Below are 22129 nucleotides of genomic sequence, written 5' to 3'. Positions count from 1 at the left end.
TCTTTTGAGCAAACGTAAAAGAATAATGTCCACAACTACTGTCTGCCGGCTATAACGATACCCACCGTTGGGAGCTTGGCGCATGCCTTTTTTTTAGCGCTCTCGTTGGCGTACAGCTTGTTTGTAGGAGTATATCTACCGGTATGGGTTTCAACGTCGTGATAACTATAATAATTAAATGCCACAGTTAAATTTTTGACATATCGGAGGTTTGGACATAACAAGGATTTATTTTTATCTAGTCATTATCAGAATAAAAATCGTACGACCGTACTTAAAATACTTTTTGCATAACTGCTATGGACATAAAATGATTTATAATAACTAAACTATTATACTGCAATAATTGCATTATATTTGAATTCTATTTTAAGCTATATTCGAAAAGTAAATAAAAAATACTAAATTATATCAATATACCAATATAAGAAAATAAAATATTATTATACTCATATATATGTATATAGTCGGTTTAGAGTTTTAGACTAAATACCTATGTATATAACATTATATATTGTAATAGTAATATACTATATGTATATAACATTGAATTATTTTTATTAATTTATTAAAATGCGCTGTAATACAATATTTTTCGTTTAATTACCAATAATTTAAACATTTAAAACTTAAATATCTATATACAACAAATAATTTATAGAGAAGTACAATAAGAACATTATGTAAGAAATATGATTAAAATATTTGAAAAATATAAATTACAAGCGAAATCACTCTGATATTAATAGATATTGAGTATAACTCGTAATTAAGTACCGTAACTATAATGTATAAAATTTGAATTAATGATAAATCATTGCATAAGAAAAAGAAATCCGAGCATCAGCCTAAAATAAGGACAATTTATAATGCATTTATTCATATTGCTATTGGTAATTCATTTTTATATTTGTAATCATTAATTCGGTATGATCCAATAGTATTATATAGTAATTATTATAAAAATTATTAATATTATAATATTATTAGCTGTTGTATTCAAGTCCATACCAATATATGTACTGTTCTATCGTAAGCGTATATTTGTAGTATTTGTACATATAATGTTGTATGTATAGTATAGTATTTTTTGTCAACATTCATTATAATATATATTATATGATTTATATGAATAAATATAAAAATTATATATTAATATATGATTATAAATAAATTCAAAAATAATACTGCACTAGGCTCGGATGAAGTATTAGTAAAAACTCTAAATTCTAGAGCAAAATAATTATCAATCTTTTAGTCTATATTTATAACTTAAGTATATCGAAATGTTAAAACTTAAACTAGCCATAATTAAAAGTCTATTTAAAAGTAATAACTGTACAAGTATTAGTAATAACTAATATTAGTTTATAGACTAATCTCTAGGATAAGTAATTTTGCCAATAAACTAAAAAAAAAAAAAAAAAATAGTAATAAGTAGACTAATACAATATTTAGAAAAAATACTAGTTTGGTTTCAGACCTAATTTGGGATCTGCATTATACAGTGTTAAAAATGTATATTAAATAATAATCTCATTGATACTGGTATAATCTTAAATCTTAATTAAAATTCGTATGGATTTTGTTAAAGCCTTTAATACAGTGATCATGTTGGTCTGGTTAATACATAAATTATCAAATGTTGGTATACAAATTTCAAGTTGAAATTGATTCATAAGTTTACTGGCGATATACCATAAGTTAGTGTTAAAATATTTCAAGTTTCTTGTATTACTATCAATTTTATATTCAAAACTTAGACTAATTGATTATATTTTCCTATACTAGCTTTGACCCAAATTAAATCAACATATTTTCAGAACTATAATATAAAGTCAACCTAACAAAATAGGTACAGGTATTACCTTTTAAAATCTGCAAATACTCTTTTTTGAGAAAATATGATAAATATGATTTTATTACAGTCATACAAAATGTGCAAAAACGTCTTTTTATAAGTTTTTAATTCATTATTAGGAAGTAGAAAAAATATAGTGGTATATATTTACCATTTTATAAGTTATAAACTGTGACGCTTTAAGTAAAAAGACTTGGCAACTTTTGAAAGTTCCATCTACAAAAATTATTGAATATTACCTAAAAAATTTCAGTTACTATTAGTAAAAAATAATAAAATATTCGAACCGTTATCATTTTCCAGTAAAAAGTTTTCATTACGGTACGATAATAAGAAATCGTTTAAGTTGTCTAATGAAGTACCTATGTAGATAATTTCTCCAAATTTGTTGGCAATTTGAGTAAAATAGACGACCGTAAATAAATAGTGCATATTTTTTTTGATCATATGTTTTTAAGGTAGGTATCCACACCATGTGTAAATAATTCACAGTTAATTATTCTAATTGATTTCTCACAAAAATCGTCAAGCGCTTGTCGTTTAAATTTGTTACTCACGATTTGACTGCTTTGTATTTCGTTTTCTTCATCATAATTATATTCAATAACTTTTTTGACTATATCATTATCATAATTTAACCGAATAAGATTTACACATTTCCTTACAATAATACTAACGTAGAATATTATTTTTTAAGTTTATTTAAAATTGAAATATGTATCCATAAATAGTAAATAAATTACGTTATTTTTCGTTGTTCGTGGTTTTCATTTCACTCGCCAAAGTTAAAAACTTAATTTAAAATAAGTTATACGCGTAAGGTAGTGAACAGCTTACACTGCACCGTGACAATAATAATTGTATACAAGCTCGTAACTGGATCCCTCCAGGGGTCCAGGGGTCCGGATCCCCACCAAAATTTTTAAAAATAGAAACATTTTAGTAATGAATATAGTTTATTGACTATACAATTTCAGTATCTACATTAAAATAAAAATGTTGCCCCCTTATATTATTAATATAAATAGGTAATAATATTTTTTTTTATAGCTATAAATATTAGAAATTAAAATTTAGATAAAATTACATATTATAACGATGATGTTATTTATTTTTTTATAATTTAAAAATATTATTTGTGGTGACTTATTAAAACCTTTACGTAGGTATACTAGACTTTTACTGTACGCAATACAATTTTCAAATTCAATGTTTCCGCAAAGTATAAAGTGACCTATACTGTATTATGAATAGAAAAAATAATTACTTTAATAGTAATATCAAAAAACATATCATGAAAATATAGTTAACAATATAAGCTAACCTTCACTCAGAACCACTATTACTTATCCATATACAATCACAATGATATATTATTGAATTCCAATAGATTCACTGCCATTCCATTTTTTAATAACTATCATATTCCATTTTTAATGCATTATTAAACGTTCCTGCTATACTTCATATGAACCATTTATATTGCATTCAAAATATTGATAATAATAATGACGTGCTCCTAGGTACATGCGATTCGTAGTAGTATCCTAGATATTTTCCCAATAGATTTTAAGTATTGTAAACATAAATTAACATACTTATTTTATGATTAATATTTAATTTATCGGAAAAACATAATAGTTGCTAGTCATCGATTGTCAAAAATAGAATATACCATGTATAGTACACTAAAATAAGAACCATTTTTTTTTTATATATATAATATTAACTTTTACAAATCGGTAATTCATAATTTGATAGGACGCGTCGGTGCATTGGAATTTAACGCAAGTCATAATCAATTTGTTTTTACTTTGTAGTACGTATATGTATATAATATATATATATTATATCGCATGTATAAACAAACGTATAATAATATATGTGTAAATGAATGTGATTTTTATGTGTATTAATGTTGTTTGGAACTATATTATTGCACGTAACGTACGAAACTAAATAAAATACATTTAGGCTGCCCGATCAAATTGGAAACAATAAAATATCGAACAAGATCAAATAAAACGTGCATTAACACCCCCATAAAACTGGAATGGTGTAATCAAAACGCAACTAAGCACACAGGGAGGATTTGCTGATTCTAATACTACGTATTCATAGAGTATTAACATGAAACTAATATGCAAAGTATTAAGATAATCCATTATGACAGAAATTAAATACCTACTCGAAAATATCAACATACCTACATGAAATAAGAACGATAGATAATTAGGTGCTTATAGTGTTACCTTCATAGTCATAGAAATTTAAGTCACACCATAACTCAAAAGTTACTTTACATCATATTATTATTGGAATGAAATGTTATGTATCCATCTAACTATGGTAACACTATATACAATTATAAGGTATAAAAAAAAATAATAATAACTAGTTGATTATTGAACTCGTGATAAATTATAATTAATGGTTTTCGTACTCTTTTAGATTTATACCACACATCTTATAATAATATAATTACTTATTCAGAATAAATATATTTTTTATTTACATGAGATACATTGCATAGCTTACCTATAATATTTTTGTTCAATAACCGTTATTAACTATATATATTCTATTATGTTATTGTCGTAAATAATAAATAGTAGTATGTTGGTATGTAACACATTATTGAATATTATTATTTGGAGTCATAAAACAAAAATCTGAGTCTTACATTGTTCATAATATATAATACATTCTTACTATACTACCGTCTTTACAGTATGAACAAATACAACATTTGAAAACTTACCATATACGCATTACACATTAAGTACCTAATTAATGAAATATAATATAAAATGCCATCAAAAGTCAATGAGTAAAAAAAAAATACATATTACTTATGACATAAATAAACAAGACAAAAATACTTATACGTGGGATTATTTTATGTAACATTGTATTATACTATAGTAAAAATTAATTGGCCAAACAAAAAACGTAATGAATGAAATGTGTCTAAACTATTTCGTGTCAATATAATATTATATTATAAATTGATATATGTTCTTCGATGATCGTACAAGTTGTCAAATGAATGATGTCCACTAATAACATTTGTTTCTTTGGCTTTTGTTATAAATAATGAACAAAATCTATAGGTCTTCTGTATATTATATATATATATTATTATTACCATCATCATTATATTTATTATATTATATTATATAACAGTACGTAAATAAAATAATAATATCTCATTTGGAATTAAATGTGTGTACGTATAGTTAAAATGAAAGACGGAATTATTTGACATTTATCTGTAATGTGTACGTATGATAAACATACATTTTTTAACTATTTTATTTGGGGTCATTTTCGCATGAATGAAAGTCCTTTAACAAAAAAGAGTAGTTACATTGGTTTTTATGAAAGAAAAAACGAAATAATTGTACAAGATAATTATTTTTACTGTGAAAATTATAGATACCTAAGTGTTAACTCATATTTCAACTTATATTGATTTAATAATGATATTACCTATGTTATATTTCATTTGTGTACACGTTTCTTCTTCTTCAAAAAAAAAAATGATTTGACCTTCGATTTTGAAAATTTGACCTAATTGGTACTTTTCCAAATTGAAAATTCTCAGTAATTTTCATAATAATTTAAAAAACATAAACAAACTAAGAAAAAAGTATTATTACGTAGTTTTTGAAAAAATGATTTTCTTATTATATTTTATAATTCAAAAACAAAAAATAGATTCTTGAAATTTTTATCAAATGTCTACTGATATATTTAAAATTTTTATAAATGGTACAATTTTCCAAATATGTTGATTCTTTTTCGGCATTAAAGGTAGTTTTAGATAAAAAATTAAATTTTGTATGTAAGCACTATAGAGAGAGGTCAAAAGTAAAAAATGTCCAATAATTGTTATACCTTGGGAAAAATAAACTAAAAATTATGTAAAAACGCGAATTTTTATGCTAAACCATTTGATCAAATTGATTTTGTTGTTTTGTTTTAATAAAAAATCGAATTTATAATAAATTATAATTTAAACCTTAATACTATTCTTTTAAAAATAACTTTAATGGTAAAGCTCTTTATAAGTTAACAAATTATATATTATATAAAATGAAAGTATTTCGGGAAGTAATATTATTTTTTTTATGAGTATTTGAAGTTCAAATTTTTACGACATTGAACAATTTTTGATATTTTTTATATTTCAAAAACAAATTACTTTTATTTGAAATTCAATTTAGACCAAATGTTAATATTATCAGTTTTATTACATAATAAAATGTTTAAAATTGTTTAACTATGTTTGAGCTATTTATATGCATGATGAATTAAAAAAAAATTTTTTTTATAAATAAATGACAATAAAAAATTATTTACTCAGTAAAAATTCTCGAAAATGTAATACAAGATCCCACATGAGTTGTACTTAAAACTATATATAAAAAATTAAAAATACATTGGCACAACTTTTTTTATATGAATTTGACAAATTTGTCAAAGTTACAAATTATTTTGTAGGTAGTTTAAAATTCAATAAAATTTTTCTTTTTATATCTAAGTTTTGAAAATATAAAACAAGGTTCATAATAAGTATTTTATACTGATATTATAAAATCTAAAAACTTTATAAACCAATTCATTTTTTTATAAACATTTTAAGTGTATTAAATTAAAAACATCATTCATAAAAAATTGAAACTTTTTCGTATATTATATTTCTACGGGTTTTACTATAAGTAATAATATTTTGATTTATTTTAATTGTAAGATAATACATCTATTGATATTATTAAACTATGTTTGCTATTATACGGCATTAATATAATAATAAAATTAAATATAAAAAAAGGGTGGGCAAGTGAGTATCGCTTTGCTATATAGTAGAGATGCAGAGTAGGTCAGTATAATGGTTGTATTAAATTTGAATGCAATGACAGGTATCATTGTATACAAAAAGCGATTCTAAACTGAGATGATTTGTCAATCTAGGATATATTATATTATTAGCTATATTTCAATTGTAATATATCGCTATTTTACGTGATTTCGTAAAAAATTAAATTTCATACGCTCATTAAAATTTTTTCTCTATTGACGCTATAATTTTTATTATAGTAATTTGAAGAAAAAAATATGGAGAACCTTGTGTTGGGTTTTTTAACTTAAGGTATAAATCACAAAAATGTAATGAATTTTTAACTTCAAAATTCCTTGCAATTTTAACATATTTCGTGAACATTTGAACTTTAAATACTTATAGACAAAAATTGTGACTAACGGTTTTTGATTTTTTTTTTCTACGATAAGTTCGTCTTATAATAAACCTTTTTATTTTCAAGAAACAGGATTGGACAAACTTATTTAACTTTCTTTATACATATGATTATAATTTCTCATATAATTTAGACATGTATTATTATTTAAGCTTTTTTATTATGTAACACCTTTAAAAAAAAAAAATGTATATTATCCCAATAGTCATGTTGCCGAGGGTTATTCTTTTTAATAAAAAAAAAAACCTTTTATTTTTTTAAACGATTTTTCTAATTTTTTTTTTTTTTTGAAATGCCTATAAAAAAAATTTAGCTATCTAAAATTTTTTTTAAATTTAATACAAGGTTTATTATAAGTTGTACTTATTGTAGTAAAAAAAAATTAAAAGATCGTTAGTCACAATTTTTGTTTATTAGCATTTAATGATCAAATTCAAATGTTTACAAAATATGTCAAGATTGCGAAAATTTGCATGGAATTATAAAGTTGAAAATTCATAAAATTGTTGTGATTTGTACCTAAGGTTAAAAAACCCAACACAAGGTTCTCCATAGCTTTTTCTTCAAATAACTGTAAAAAAAAACTCTAGAGTCAATATAGAAAACATTTTTTGTGAGTGTATAGAAGTTATATTAAAATATTGTGCATGTATAAAATTTATATTTATATTGATATTTTATTTTAATTATGTGATCTTTTGCATTATCAACATTTATTTAAATACGATTTAAAACATTTTAACACTGAAGTACTCTTGGCAATCGATATTTATACATTTATAATATGTGTTACAAATGTATGATATATAAGGTATTATGATAACTTCATGCAATGCTTATGAAAAAAACTGATTAACCTTGCCGTATGGAAATATGCAACTCGTCCGAAATCATACTTAAAAATTAATTACTTGTATCAAAAAAATGTATATTATAATATAAGTATAGGTAATAATGTAATATAATATATCCTAGACTGATAAATAGGGCTAGGATAGTATAGGATTTTGCATTTTTTTTTAGGATTTACAGGGCATAGCTTTTCAAGCACAAAATGTAATTTGGTCATATACGAGTCCAAAAAATATAGTTTTTATTTTGCTTTTTTTTCCATTTTTTGTACTTTTATGGATTTAGGGTCATTTTGTAGCATTTTTTCAATTTTACGGGCATTTTTTATACTTTTTAGAAATCTAGGTAATATTTTAATTAATAAATATATTAATTTACGTAATTTTCAGAATAAAAAAATATACGTATTTTTTTTTATTTTACAGTATTTTTTGTTGTTTATTTCAGAAAATTTTAAGCTGGCCATTGCATGATAAGTCCAAACTTCAAACTTTAGTATTAGTATTCATATTAAGAAAATCCTAAATTAACTTTTTTTTTGCTATTTTTTTTATAATATTATATTTTAAATAATTTTGTACCAAAATATTAATTAATAATTATGATGCATTTTTATAATATTTTAAAATCATTTTTTATCTTTTGGACATTTTTCTAAGGTCATTTTTAGGTTATTTTAATGTCATTTTTTTTTAGGTTTTTTGGGTCGGTCACTGAAATCCTAGCCCTACTGATAAATCATCTCCGTTCAAAATTGTTTTTCGTGTACAATGATAACTGCCATTGGCCATTGCATTTAAATTTAATATATTCATTATAGTGACCAACTCTCCATCTCTACTATACAGCAGAGCGATACCTACTTGCTAACTTTTTATTTTTTATTTTTATTTGCTGGCTGGCATGACTGTAATACATAATATTTTGTTTTTATATTTATCTTTAAACATCTATTTTTTTACAGTTAAATGACCACACATATTTAAAAATTTTAAATACATAAACGCAATGCTCTTTGTTTGCATAACTTAAAAACAGGTTAACCGATTGGGCTTCGTTTTCTTTAGATGTTCGTAGTATTCCGAATAAGGTTTTTACGAAAGGAAAATTGGAAAAATTATCTAGAAAATTGAAAAATTTGGAAAAAAAACTAAGTGCTTGGTTGATGGTATTTTTGTACGAACTTGATACAAATGTATTTACATACGAGTAGTGTATTTATGAAAACAATACTTTGAACAAATGTTCTCTCAAAACAATATTTGTAGAGTCAACTATAAAATATAAAAAAAATATGGCCAAAACAACGTATGTAGGGTCAGGTAATATGGTATAAATTTTAAATTTTTTTAGATTTTATTTAGTTAAGTTAATAACAAATTTCTATTACTTTTCAAAATAATAGGGAAAATCATGTAGAAATGGGAATATTTACGAAACGCATCACCAATTTTTGACAAAATTGTTTTCTTATTTTGTTGATATTTACATTCATCATGTGATTGCAAAAAAAAATTAAACGTTTATAGTCTGGTAATTTAGACGTGAAAAAAAATTTAAAAAACAACATTATCTGTAAACATTTATATTATTCATAAATTATGAATATTATAAATAATAAGTGTTTAATTTACATCACTTAGGAAACTGTAAATTATTAACTTAAAAAAAAATAGTATAATAATTTATTAGATAACATTTTATGTGAAACAGTGATTAAAAATTTAATTTAAATAAAATAAGCTACATTAGATAAATATATTTTATACAAGTTGAGCTATGTAGCAATATTTTCTAAATAGATGATTTTTAGTCATCATTTAAAAATATAATACAGTCCATTTAATATAAGATATCAGACTACATCACCATAAGTAATTCAAATAATAGATTTACTAAAACAATTAATTTTCGTTTTTTGTGGGTATATTATTTATTGTTAAATAGTATTTTTTTTTTTTAAATTTAATGTTTAGTTTTAGGCATTACAGTAAAATACCAAGAAATAACTTGAAAATAAATGTTTTAACACATTTCCAAAACGATTAAAATACACCAAATACAATGTACATTAAGATAATTGCGTTAAATATGTTAATTAGCGATTAAACATCGTGTACAATTACAATTTAATATTTAATTCTTGAAATGCATCCTTAATAAATGGTAACATTGTTTCACTTGTTGGTCGAATAAGAATTTCAGAAACCTGTAAAAAAAATTGTAAATACTTATCATAAGTCATAATCAACCAGTAGTAAAAAAACTTAAAAACTTCAACATTTTCTATGTACACACGTAAGTGCGTGAAATCGTTATAAATTATGATTATCTTCATTTTTTTTTTCATTTTCAATCATATTATGTTACAATTTATATAATTTTATTACGTTAACGTATTGCGGAGTAGCCAAAGCATATACGATTGCATCAGCTATGTTTGAGGGCTTCAGTTTTAGTGCATCGACCATATCATCAGCCATTTCGGTATCCACTAATCCCGGACTGATACTCTGAAAATTACAAATAAATATAATTTAAAATATTTGATGTCTATAATTAATTATTATTATAATAATTCAATATAAGTATATCGTATATATAAAAATAAATAAATTACAGTGACTCTAATTGGTAACATTTGTAAGGCTAAAAGTTCTCGTAAACTTTCAGTTATTGAAACGCTACTGAATTTGGTTGCACTATAGACAGACATGTTGGCCATTAACGTTGGTGGATAATGACCAATATCACTGGAACCAAATTTAATAATATTAAGAGTATACAATTAATTATAAATACAAATATTAAAATATAGTACACATAAATGTGTAGGTATTAAAAAAAAATAAGCGGCCACTTATTGAAGTAAATAAATAATAAATCCAAAATATACTAACACTATGCCTGCGTAATTTAATTTTAGTGTTCGGACGAGAACGGTATAATCAATGTGGTATGGTCGTTGGCGATGAATTTTGATTTTCAAAGCGGATGCATTATTAATACAATAACATTAAAAAAAAAAAAAACTTTAAGAGTCTAATCCTTTTTCATTACTAACAATAGCCTTAAGTGTGATGCATAAATCTAACGTACATAAATTAAAGTCGATAAATAATTATGATATAATAACGATTACTTAAATATTAAAATAAATATACCTAACAATAATAATATTAATAATTAATAATTCACAATAACAGGAAAGGGCCATCATTTATGCGTGGATGGGTAACTTTAAAACTTTAAATGATTATTAATGTCATCGTAATGGACTGAACTTTGGCCGCAGTCACGGTAATAATAATAATTGTAGATAGGCTTTAATGCCAAAAAATACTATTGAAGAATAGTTACTTATCTCAAAAAATACACATCGAATATAAAAGTGTTGCAAATCTATAATATACACGTTTACTAATTCACTGTTTAGAATTAGGTATCTGCCAACTGGCAACCTAGCTATATGTGTAAACCGTAATCTGTATTACTAATATTACGGTCTTTAATACAAAAATAAATGTTGTACATTAATTTAGAACTAGCAACGGCGAGAGGTTTCAAATCATCAGAAATATAATTTTATAAATAAAAAAAATTATATTCAATTTTGCCAAAATCTTAACTTCAAACATTTATAAAAAAATAATATCAAATGTATTTTTGATTTATTATAAATTATAATTCTAGTAAGAAAAACGTATGACTTATGACGAATCTTATTTTAAATTTTCAAGATTTTTGATCAAATATGAACATTTTCAAATGTTTATAATGTCTATAATATATTGTTCCCTAATATAAATATTTGTTCCCTAATATAAATATTTGTTCAACATTTCAAGACTAGGTCTATGCTGTTTCTAAATTACAAAAAACAGCAAAATCGATTTTGTAAAAAAAAATGGTATTGTGTACCTACTTAATTATTCCCGTTTTTTGGAATTTTTTAGTTTCACTAATTATTAAGAACATAATTACATTTTTTACATTTAACCCTCTGAGGCCTAAAGTACCAACTACTTACAAATTTCAATTATATATCACCCATAAAGTTGATTATTATAGCATTTTTACTGCTCTAAAAAAATTATAATAAGCACAAAAAAACATATATAATTGTAAAACCAACAGGTATATTCATCACTTTGCTCAGAATTTAAAAGAAAAAGAATTTCTCACCTATTTATATTTATTATATGACCATTGATTTTCAACTCTTTCATGATATTCACGGCTTCTTTACTGCAAATGCTCGGTCCTAACACGTTAGTGTCAAACATCAGTTTCCAGTCTTGTGTATTTCCTGACAAGTATAAAATATAAGTACTTATTATCGTCTATGGTTTATGCGTATTTATGTAAAAAAAACCTTAAATATTTATATATTTTTTAAATAATTTATTTGTAAAAGTATACAATTTTACTGTAACACTACTAATACTAAATTATTAATATACGTATATTATGTTAGTTTAAAATGGTTGGTTTCTTGATTTCCATCCGACAATCTTTATTTTATCACATGTAATAAATAAATAAAATAAATAATAGGTATAATGAACGTATATTATAAAAACAAAAGCATATAGCAAAGTTGTAATATAATAACTGCCTATAACATATTTGTATTGATTTACAGTGGTCTCCGCTTAATGAAAATAATTGAATGTTGTAAAAAGAGGTAAAAAAAAATAAATAAAAATTTTAATTATCTTGATTTCAATTTATGATAACAGGCAATTTTAAATTTTCAAATTCAAAAGACCTTCGATTTGGTCGTGAAATTGCCTTATACTGACTAAATGATCTTTCGACTTCCACTGATGTCATTGGACAGTATTGTATTTTGACTATGTCTGAAGGAGTAAGTTATATCGACCATAGATTAAGTTCAATAATTAGTATTATTTTGTTACTATTTTATACTTTTGGAAACATGGGAAATTGTCTGTATTGAAAAATATATTCGTATATAATTAATAATTATTAATAAATCGTAAATGAACAAACTATCGAAATATGTAGGGAAAATTTGGAATTATTGAGAAATATGTAAAAATATGTAAAATAAAATATAGTTAATTTTATTGGAAATCCCTTGAAATAAATTATAAAAATTATTAATTTATTACCCACCTAAATTAATTTATCAAGTCACAGTAAAAATATGTAATTAAAATGGTCAAAATATGTAGTATAAAATAAAATATATGTAATAAGAAAAATTTAAAATTATGTTAGCGTGTAAAATTAAAATAATATTCTAAATATTTTTTGAATTATGTACAATTTTTTTTTTTTAATTTCTAATCAATTTAATTAAAAAAAAAAAAAAAATATATAAAGCTATTTTTACAACCATGCGAACGCAAGTACTGACACTATTGAAAATTCGTAAATATATTTTGTCTAATGATTGTTGAAAATAAAGTATAATCTAAAATCATTAATGTATAGTTATCGAACAGAAACAAATTCGATAAACTATAATCAAGTTATTGATATTTAACTAATACTTTCATATACTTAATTCCCATATGCAGTATACACTTACAATTTTTACGAGTACTATTATCGAAGTATAAATGTATAATACTACTAAACCACTGAAATTGTCAAAATTTACGAAATATGTAAACAAAAAGCAGAAATTTTATAAATAATGTTAAAAAATGTATTTATGACAAAATATTTAAAAACATGTAAAATAAAATGTTTTATTTTATTGCAAATCACGTGAAATGAATTTATCATTTCCAATACTTAATTTATCATGTTTTAGTAAAAATATGTATTTACATACAAATCCCAGCCCTAATAATAAACGACGACCACTGTGTTTACTGTATTTATGTAAATAATATATGCTTATTAAAAAGTTCATTTTGCAATAAAAATTAAAAATTTTATGAATTTTTAACTATTATACCTACAAATTATTTTGTGATTTTTATGAATTTTAAGGTAAATTTTTTTTAAATGTCAAACCCTTATAAAAAAGATGATTATGTAGTTTTAATATTATTAAATTATTATACATATTATTATATTGTTGAATTGTCAAGCTTTTTAATTTGGCTATTTTAATTGTACTAACAATTAAGAAAATATACTTAAAATTTAACTTCCTATAAATTAGTTAAAAATAGAATAAATATTTCAATAATTTCATTATAAATATCAAATAATAATTTAAGTTGTAGGTAGTGGAATATTTCAAGTTACAACAAATAATACTTTTTTAATAGGTAACAAATTTTTAAAACCCATTAGAGGATAAATTATTTTTATGCGTTTGAATGTCTAATGTGAATTTACCCTTCTTTTTTTAATTGCAATAGGAAAAACTTATATAGAATTTTGTACACAATTTTTAAACCTAAGATATTACCATTAAAAATGTTAGTAATGTATTACAGCATTTTATTTTATTTTCAAATTTTCGTAATTTCAATGAATATAACTTTAACTTTTAATTTTTTAAGTCATTTGAGAATTAAAACAAAAAACAAAAAATTTCCTTATTAGAAAATTGTCTACCAAGAGAAGCAACTAGATCCGATTTTCTGTCAGAAACCACACTCAATCAAAATTCTTTTTTTCTCTTACTATAGGTACTAATAATAAAAAAAAATCACATTGTAAAATCTATACATTCATTACCTAATAAAATGATGTAGCTAAATCGTAATTGTATAATTTAATTACATAAGTACTTACCTAAAACGTCACAATTTTTCCAAACTCCAGCGTTGTTTACTAATACGTCAACCGATTTCAACGTACTTTTTACCCAACCGAAAGCTTCTCGGATGTTTTGTTCCGAACACAAATCGACTCTGTAATAATGAAATTCACCTGGTTTACCAGTCAACGTTTGTCGTAATTCCTGAAATAGGTCAGATAAGTTTGATTTTGTACTTGTGTTTCATAGTGTTTCATTATTTCGCATTCAATAATGTCTTCTATGTAATTACGTGAGAAAATTTATTTAATTAATAATCATTCAAATAAAATATCAGGAAGTAAATTACCTTCTAGCTTACAAGTATTAAGGACTTTGTTTTTTAATATGCGTGTTGTAAAATTGAATCTTCGCGTAAGTGCTAGATTAATTATTCTAGAAGTATTAGTTTTTTGGGAAAAAGCACGTATTCCAGTTCGTTTAGAAAAACATTGTATTGTAACATTATATACGCGACCAGGGTCAAGAATTTTGTAATTATTTATGCGTCGAATTGTTCAAATTAACCGGAATGGTTCATAAAGTGACTTCACCGTATCATCCCCAAGCTAATGGTCTTGTGGAAAGATTCAATCGCACCATAAAAAAATATTTGCTCAAAGTATGTTAACTCTTAAACCATGATAATTATTAAATAATATATTGAAACTACAATAATTTTAATTTTATAGATACACAATGAGAATAAAATCGATTGGCTTAATGTTTTGCAAGGTGTTTTTTTTGCATACCAGTCTGTACCACATACGTCAACAAAATAATCGCCATTTTTTGTATTATACCAAAGAGAGCCCATTCTTCCAGTTGATATTAAACATCACTTAATGGGTGTAGTAGTGAAATTGAGGAAAATGTTTTCACTGGAGAATTTAATGAAGACAAGTTCAAAGAAACATTGCAGTGTATCCTATCAATGAGAGGTACATATTTATATTTATTTTTTCAATTAAAACCTAATTAATAGGTATTTTGATATTAGATAGAAATATCTAATACCTACCTATACTATTTATTTATATTAATTTATTATTATAACTAATTTCGAAGTTTGTTTAATAGAAATGATTAAATGGCAATAGTTTAATATATTTAGGTTTTTTGTTTCCCAAAATGGATTTGTTAAATAGGCAATCGTTAGAAGTTTGATTATAAATTAAAATATTAAGTGTTGTTTATAGTTTTTAACATGTATATATCTTGGTATAAGTTACTAAAGGTTTTAACATAAGTTGTTTGTTGGTACCTTTGAGAAAACATTTTTAAGTTATATCACTTTTTAGTATTATTATTAAAGCCGAAATATTTAAAACAAAAAGAAAAAAAAGTCATTTGAGCTTAAAAATTTTTTGAATTATACCTATTACTGACACTCATTATTATATTTACATAATACTTACACATACATATTTTAATAAATTAATTCTAATTTTCACAACATACGATGCATTCTAAAACTATAAAGACATAAAAGTTATTTAATAATAAATTGTATAATGTATACAATTAAAAGTTAACTTTTTCAATGTTTAGTTAAAATTCAAGATAATGTGTCGGAAAACATTCGACACGCTCAAGGACCAACAAAAAATATCGTATACCAAAAAGCATCCTCGCGCAGATAATTTGTTTAAAGTTGGAGATAAAGTGTTGTTGAAAAATCTGTGACGGGAAGACGGAAAAAGATGGGCTCTAATGCCGTCCCTACAATATTCATGAAATTATTAACAACAATTTATGTATATTAAAAAATGGAGAAAAAATACTTAAGACAAAACAGTTACTCAAAAACATAAAAATATGTCACGAATCTAAACCAACAATTAGTACATCAGAAGCAAATATGGACATTGAGTGTGTACAGACGTTACAAATGCAAGACCAAATCAGATATTTCAATCCAGTTGGAAAACACTGGCAACAGGCTAAGTGTAGAGCACTTAAATTTGAATTAAAACAAAGTGTGAAAAGTGATATGGAAATTAAAGTATTAACTCATCCATGTACGATACAAAAAATTATTGGTGATGGAAATTGTTTATTTAGAGCTTTTTCTTATGCTGTTACTGGTACTGAAGAACAACTTATAATGATCAGACAAAACATAGCCACTGTAATATAAAATTAATGATTGATAATGATTTAACTAATTAATAATAACTGATCGTATTTATTTTAGATTGTAAACATAAATCAGAAAATAATGAAATATGTATGCGGTGAAGAACAGCTGCAATCATATTTAAAACAAAATAAAATGGAAAATGAAGGTATGTAATTATTACCTATTCGAAATAAGTGGATACAACCAATAATACAACTTATTTCTGGTTTTAATAGGAGTTCGGGATACTAATACGGAAATATTTGCTGATGCAATTTATTTAAAAACATCAGTATATGTATATTGTACTCAAACACACACTTAGTAGATTTTTAGTTAAGATGTCGATCTAAAAAATACATTGAAACGCGGAGAAAAAGGTTTGTACCTAATAAATTCCTAATTAATTATAAGACTGTTTTTTTTTTTTTTTAATTCTTACTTTTGTAACAGACTTGAATGCTTCTTGCGCAGAGTCATTTAATGAATATTTAAATTATATTTTAAGTTGTTATTGTTAAAATATTAAGTTTTATTTGTTTATTTTTGCACCGTTTTTGTTTTAGTTTTTTTTAACAGTTTTTAATCTTAATTTTTTGTTTTTGTTTCAAATTGACTTGTTTGCTTCATGCGCAGAGTCCAATAATGATTGTTAGTTCTAAGTCTTTATTGTTCAAATATTATTTATTTATTTACAAATATTATGTGTTTATGTTATTATAATGTTATAAATGTTTAATTAGTCATTTAGTTTAAAATTGTTTTAATTTAATGTTCTAAGGAATTCTATGTTAAAATGTTATACATTTTAATACAACTAAAGTTTTAATTACTATACAATATACTTATAATTATATTGAACTTAATGTTATAATAATATTATTTTATTATTTAAAATTTTTATGACTAATATATAAAAATAAAAAGTAATTAAAATGGATTTTAGCATAACATCAAAATTAAATAAATATAATACAATTTAAATTCTAGGAACCTACTGACAAAGCTAGTAAAAAATGGATCATGTCTACAAATATTATTATTATTTATTACAAATATACTTTTTTTAAATACATATTTAGAGATTCTTTAGGGCATAAATGGATGCATATTTTAAGGTTTTTTAGGGCTTGAAGTCCCTGCCCTAATTATTATCTTGTATTTAATTTCATAAAACAAAATGTAAAAGTCTGGTCCGTTTTACTTAGAATTGTTTATCGAAATATTGGGAAAAATTCAAAGTCTAGAGTGACATAAATAGATTTGTTGATTATTATAAAACATAGATTTAATAAAGAATTAAAAGTAATCGCAACAACTTTTGAATTTTTAAATCCAACCTCTCTTAGAAGTACTGAAGAAAATGATTTAATAAAATGTTCATTTGATTTTATTTAACTGTAAAAGTCAGATGTAACTTCAGATTTTACTCGACAGTTATTAAGTTTCCATTCTATAATAAAAATTAAACCAGATATCAGAAACATAAATGATGTTATAATATTTATTGTAAATAATGATTTATCAACAGCTTTTTGTGATGTTCCAACAGTTTGTATAATTATTTTGATAATTCCTGTAAATGTAGCTTCAGCTGAAAGATCTTTTTCCAAACTTAAATTGATATAAAATTACTTGAGGAATTCTAGTTTCCAAAAAAGATTAAGTAATATATCAGTGTTAAGTATTGAAAGAGGCCGTACTGATGAAATAAATATTGAAAAGATTATTACTGATTTTACAAATGCTAAAGCTCGGAAGAAAATGATTTTTTAATACTTAAATATTATAAAATATGTAATAGGTATAATATTATTAGGTATATAATAACATATAGTAATAATTATTTTTATTTTTATTTTGTGTTAACTAAAATTGTTACTTTTATATTTTATTGTAAATCATATTCGTAAAATTAATCATCATATATTCATATTATATATTTTAAATAGTTTATTCTACAAGTTTTTTTATTAATAAAATCTACCCAATATACAATTTATTATTATGATCTTGTATACCTACTAAATTGAAGCTTTACACAGAATTGTTTCAGTGAGAAAATTATCTATCAGTTTTTTAAAATTCAATACATTCGCAAATACTATCCTATCTAAGAAGTAAAAAATTCTCATAGTGTGAAGTCAGTCCGATTTTTTTTATGTATCTCAAGAAAGAGGGGCCTATATACATTTGTTTGCACTTGGATCTTTGACACTCTAGTTACCTACGGCATTGTATCTGTAATGTACTTGTTGAAATCAGTAAATTAATTTAATCTCGACTTCAAGAGTACAATAGTCAATAATACACGTTAAATACCCGATTAAAAATAGAATAGTACGAAAAAAATCATTTATACAAAAAAATCGTTAAAACATGCATTTATATTCCCTAACCCACGAAATATGCAAAAATATGCAAAATAAGATTTGGTATTTGAACTATAAATAAATCAAGACAAATTTTGGATGAATCCATTATCCATTTTATTATACAGTGTAGCAAAAAAACATGAAAATGCAACTAATGCAAGTACTGTGTATGCGATTGCCAAGTAATATACGTATTATTTAATATTCATTTTATATATTATTGCAATTGTTTAACAAAATATATTACACCCAAGAGGTATAAAATTTTTACCTAACCTTGTTTAAATACTTAAATACATAATTCATGTTTAAACCAATATTTGTCTATCATAGCTTATACTAAGTACCTATTTAGTAACTTTTTAATATTATTAATTATTTTTTTATTTCGACAACGACACTATATACGAACATTTTTTTATAAATTTAATCTATAAACGTTGTCCACGCTGGGTGCTAATGGTTTAATATCATATATTTATAATTTATAATATGTTAATTAATATATTATATTGGTTGAATAGTTATTGAATACATACATTATTATAATATATTTTGGGTTATAATAATTAATAATAATAATGCATTATTTATTATTTGTACAATATTATAAGTATGCTATTATTATTATTTCTATTAAATATTGTTTATGGTTATTCATTGTTAATGGTCAGAAACTATTTATTTTCTTTGAAAAAAAAATCGTATTTCAATAGTGTATATAGTATGTAGATGCATAATTATGTATAAGATGATTGTTATATCGTTTAACACTCATTAATCATTATATAAAAAGTATTGACTTTTCAAAATTTTAGATACATGTTTTTCTAGAACTGTATATAATTAAAATTTTTTAATCCTTGTATTAATGAGTAAAACATAAACAACTTTTGATTTTCAAATAGTAACCCATCGTAAAAATGTCATAATTTAATAAAGTTATTTTCTTATAAATTTTACCTCTAGCCTGTTTTCTCTCCTGGCAAAACCAACGACGATCATCCCGCTGTCAACCAGTCGCCTACACGTAGCTGCTCCGATCCCAGACGACGCACCCGTAACCACGGCGACTTTTCCCACCCATTTATCCATTTTTGTTGAAATTGTATTTCAGCTCACTCCTCTATCACCATATGTCCACCGCGTAAACTGATCGCTATTATAGTAATAAAATATTAGTAAGACATTAATAATGGTAGTATAAATTGGTCGGGAGCACCATGTTTCGATATTAGTTATCCAGAAAAGGTTTTTATCCTCATGGATAAACTTTCCGTAGCTGGGGGTCAGAGCACTGTGTATGAAGGTTTTATCGTTAATAAGACACGTTTGGTTTATAGATCTATGATAATTATTAAACAGTAGAACCTCGATTAACCGTCAGTCTCGGGACCAGAGCTTTGACGGATAATCGAAAAAAACTGTTAAGCGAGCAACACAATTTTTTTATATATTATTTATTATTATTTTTTAGTAATTATGATACAAAAAGGAGTAAGACAAGGTTGCCCACTGTCACCATCTTTATTTAATGTATACGTTGAACAAGCGATAAGAGATATAAAACAAAAGTTAAAAGAACAAATGATAGTAGTAGTAATAGGTGGTATATTAATATCAATGATACGCTTTGCAGATGATACAGTTTTGCCCACCACACCTGAAAACGATTTACAGACAGCACTTATTGAAATAGATAACATATTTCTAAAATTCAAATTAAATATAAATACGGAGAAAACAAAAGTAATGGTTTGTAGTAAACAAAATGAGTCAAATATTAATATATCTCTAAAAGGAAACAGAATAGAACAAATAAATCAATTTAAATATTTGGGAAGCATAATAGATAATGAGGGAAGGTCAAAAAAAGAAATAAAAAGTAGAATAGGACAAGCAAAAAAGGCATTTCTACTTAATAGTAAATTACTAACATAAAAAAATGTAGATCTAAAAACGAGAAAACGTTTAATTAAAATATACGTATGGAGTACAGCATTATATGGTTGTGAAACATGGACGTTGAACAAAAAAAGATGAAATCACTCTAGAAGCTTTTGAAATGTGGTGTTGACGTAAAATGGACGGAATTGAAGACGAACTAAGAAGTATTAGATTTAGTCAAAGAGAAAAGAGCATTGCTAAATAATTCAAGATCAAGGCGATGGCATATGATCGGTCATACGTTAAGACATAATGAAGAACTCCATAGCCTAATACTGGAAGGTATGATAGAAGGGAAACGCAGAAGAGATTGGCCAAGAACGTGTTATATAAGTCAAGTAATCAAAGAGGCAAGAGTCGATTCGTACAAACAACTCAAAGACAAAGCACAAGACAGAGAATCACGGAGAGAACATTTATTGTAGACCAATCTACGGATTGAACACTAATAAAAAAAAAAAGTAATTATGATATATTTAAAATATTTGCACACAAAGAGACTAAAAACGCGAACGAACACACGCGTAATATAAAACTAACTGACTTTTCAAAAACAAAATGCGATCACTGTTGTAATTACCTGTTTTTATCTCACCCATATATATATATATATATATACATATGTACCTATCGCGTATCTAGTAGATGTTGCCGGAAAGTTTCGGATTATATATGTATATTATTATTTACTGCAACGCGTAAGTAGTCCGTGCAAGTGTGGCCGTCGGGTTAACCGAGGAAGACGGTTAATCGAGGTTCTACTGTATTTAAAATAATACTTAACTGTTTTGGAAGACGGCTGTTAATACGTGTATTGTTGAGTTCGCTCGTGTTGATAGTTAGTGTCAAACTGTCGGCCGTGTGTCATTTTAATACATTAAGTAATAATCTGGATACGTAAAAAGTGTCGAGTGGGTATAAGTCAATCATATAGTGTGTTTATGGGATAATATATTATAATATTATAGTGAGTAACAAATG

General features: G+C 24.3%; 1 protein-coding gene across 1 annotated transcript; it reads right to left on the bottom strand.

Annotated features, from left to right (window-relative positions):
* Window positions 1-9928: 9928 nt before the first annotated feature.
* Window positions 9929-22129, bottom strand: LOC113555909 (farnesol dehydrogenase-like). Its single transcript, XM_026960527.1, has 7 exons — window positions 21933-22129; window positions 20165-20360; window positions 14701-14869; window positions 12160-12283; window positions 10595-10727; window positions 10365-10487; window positions 9929-10183 (listed from the first exon to the last, which is right to left on the bottom strand). The coding sequence occupies exons 2-7, from the start codon at window positions 20294-20296 to the stop codon at window positions 10097-10099; spliced, it is 768 nt and encodes a 255-aa protein (XP_026816328.1). The 5' UTR covers window positions 20297-20360; window positions 21933-22129; the 3' UTR covers window positions 9929-10096.

The sequence above is a fragment of the Rhopalosiphum maidis genome, chromosome 3 (genome assembly GCF_003676215.2).
Source record: "Rhopalosiphum maidis isolate BTI-1 chromosome 3, ASM367621v3, whole genome shotgun sequence".
In the NCBI taxonomy this organism is placed as follows: Eukaryota; Metazoa; Arthropoda; class Insecta; order Hemiptera; family Aphididae; genus Rhopalosiphum; species Rhopalosiphum maidis.
Note: the sequence above shows the minus strand (reverse complement) of the source record. Positions and strands in the feature narration are given on the sequence as shown.

Bases quoted from the DNA above. Each gene is read 5' to 3' on its own strand.
- LOC113555909 (XM_026960527.1), bottom strand. From the start codon at position 20,296: ATGGATAAATGGGTGGGAAAAGTCGCCGTGGTTACGGGTGCGTCGTCT. The intron at 12,284-14,700 runs GTAAGTACTTAT...TATACTTGTCAG, and splicing joins GAAAAATTGTGACGTTTTAG to GAAATACACAAGACTGGAAA. The intron at 10,728-12,159 runs GTGAGAAATTCT...ATTTGGTTCCAG, and splicing joins CATATAATAAATATAAATAG to TGATATTGGTCATTATCCAC.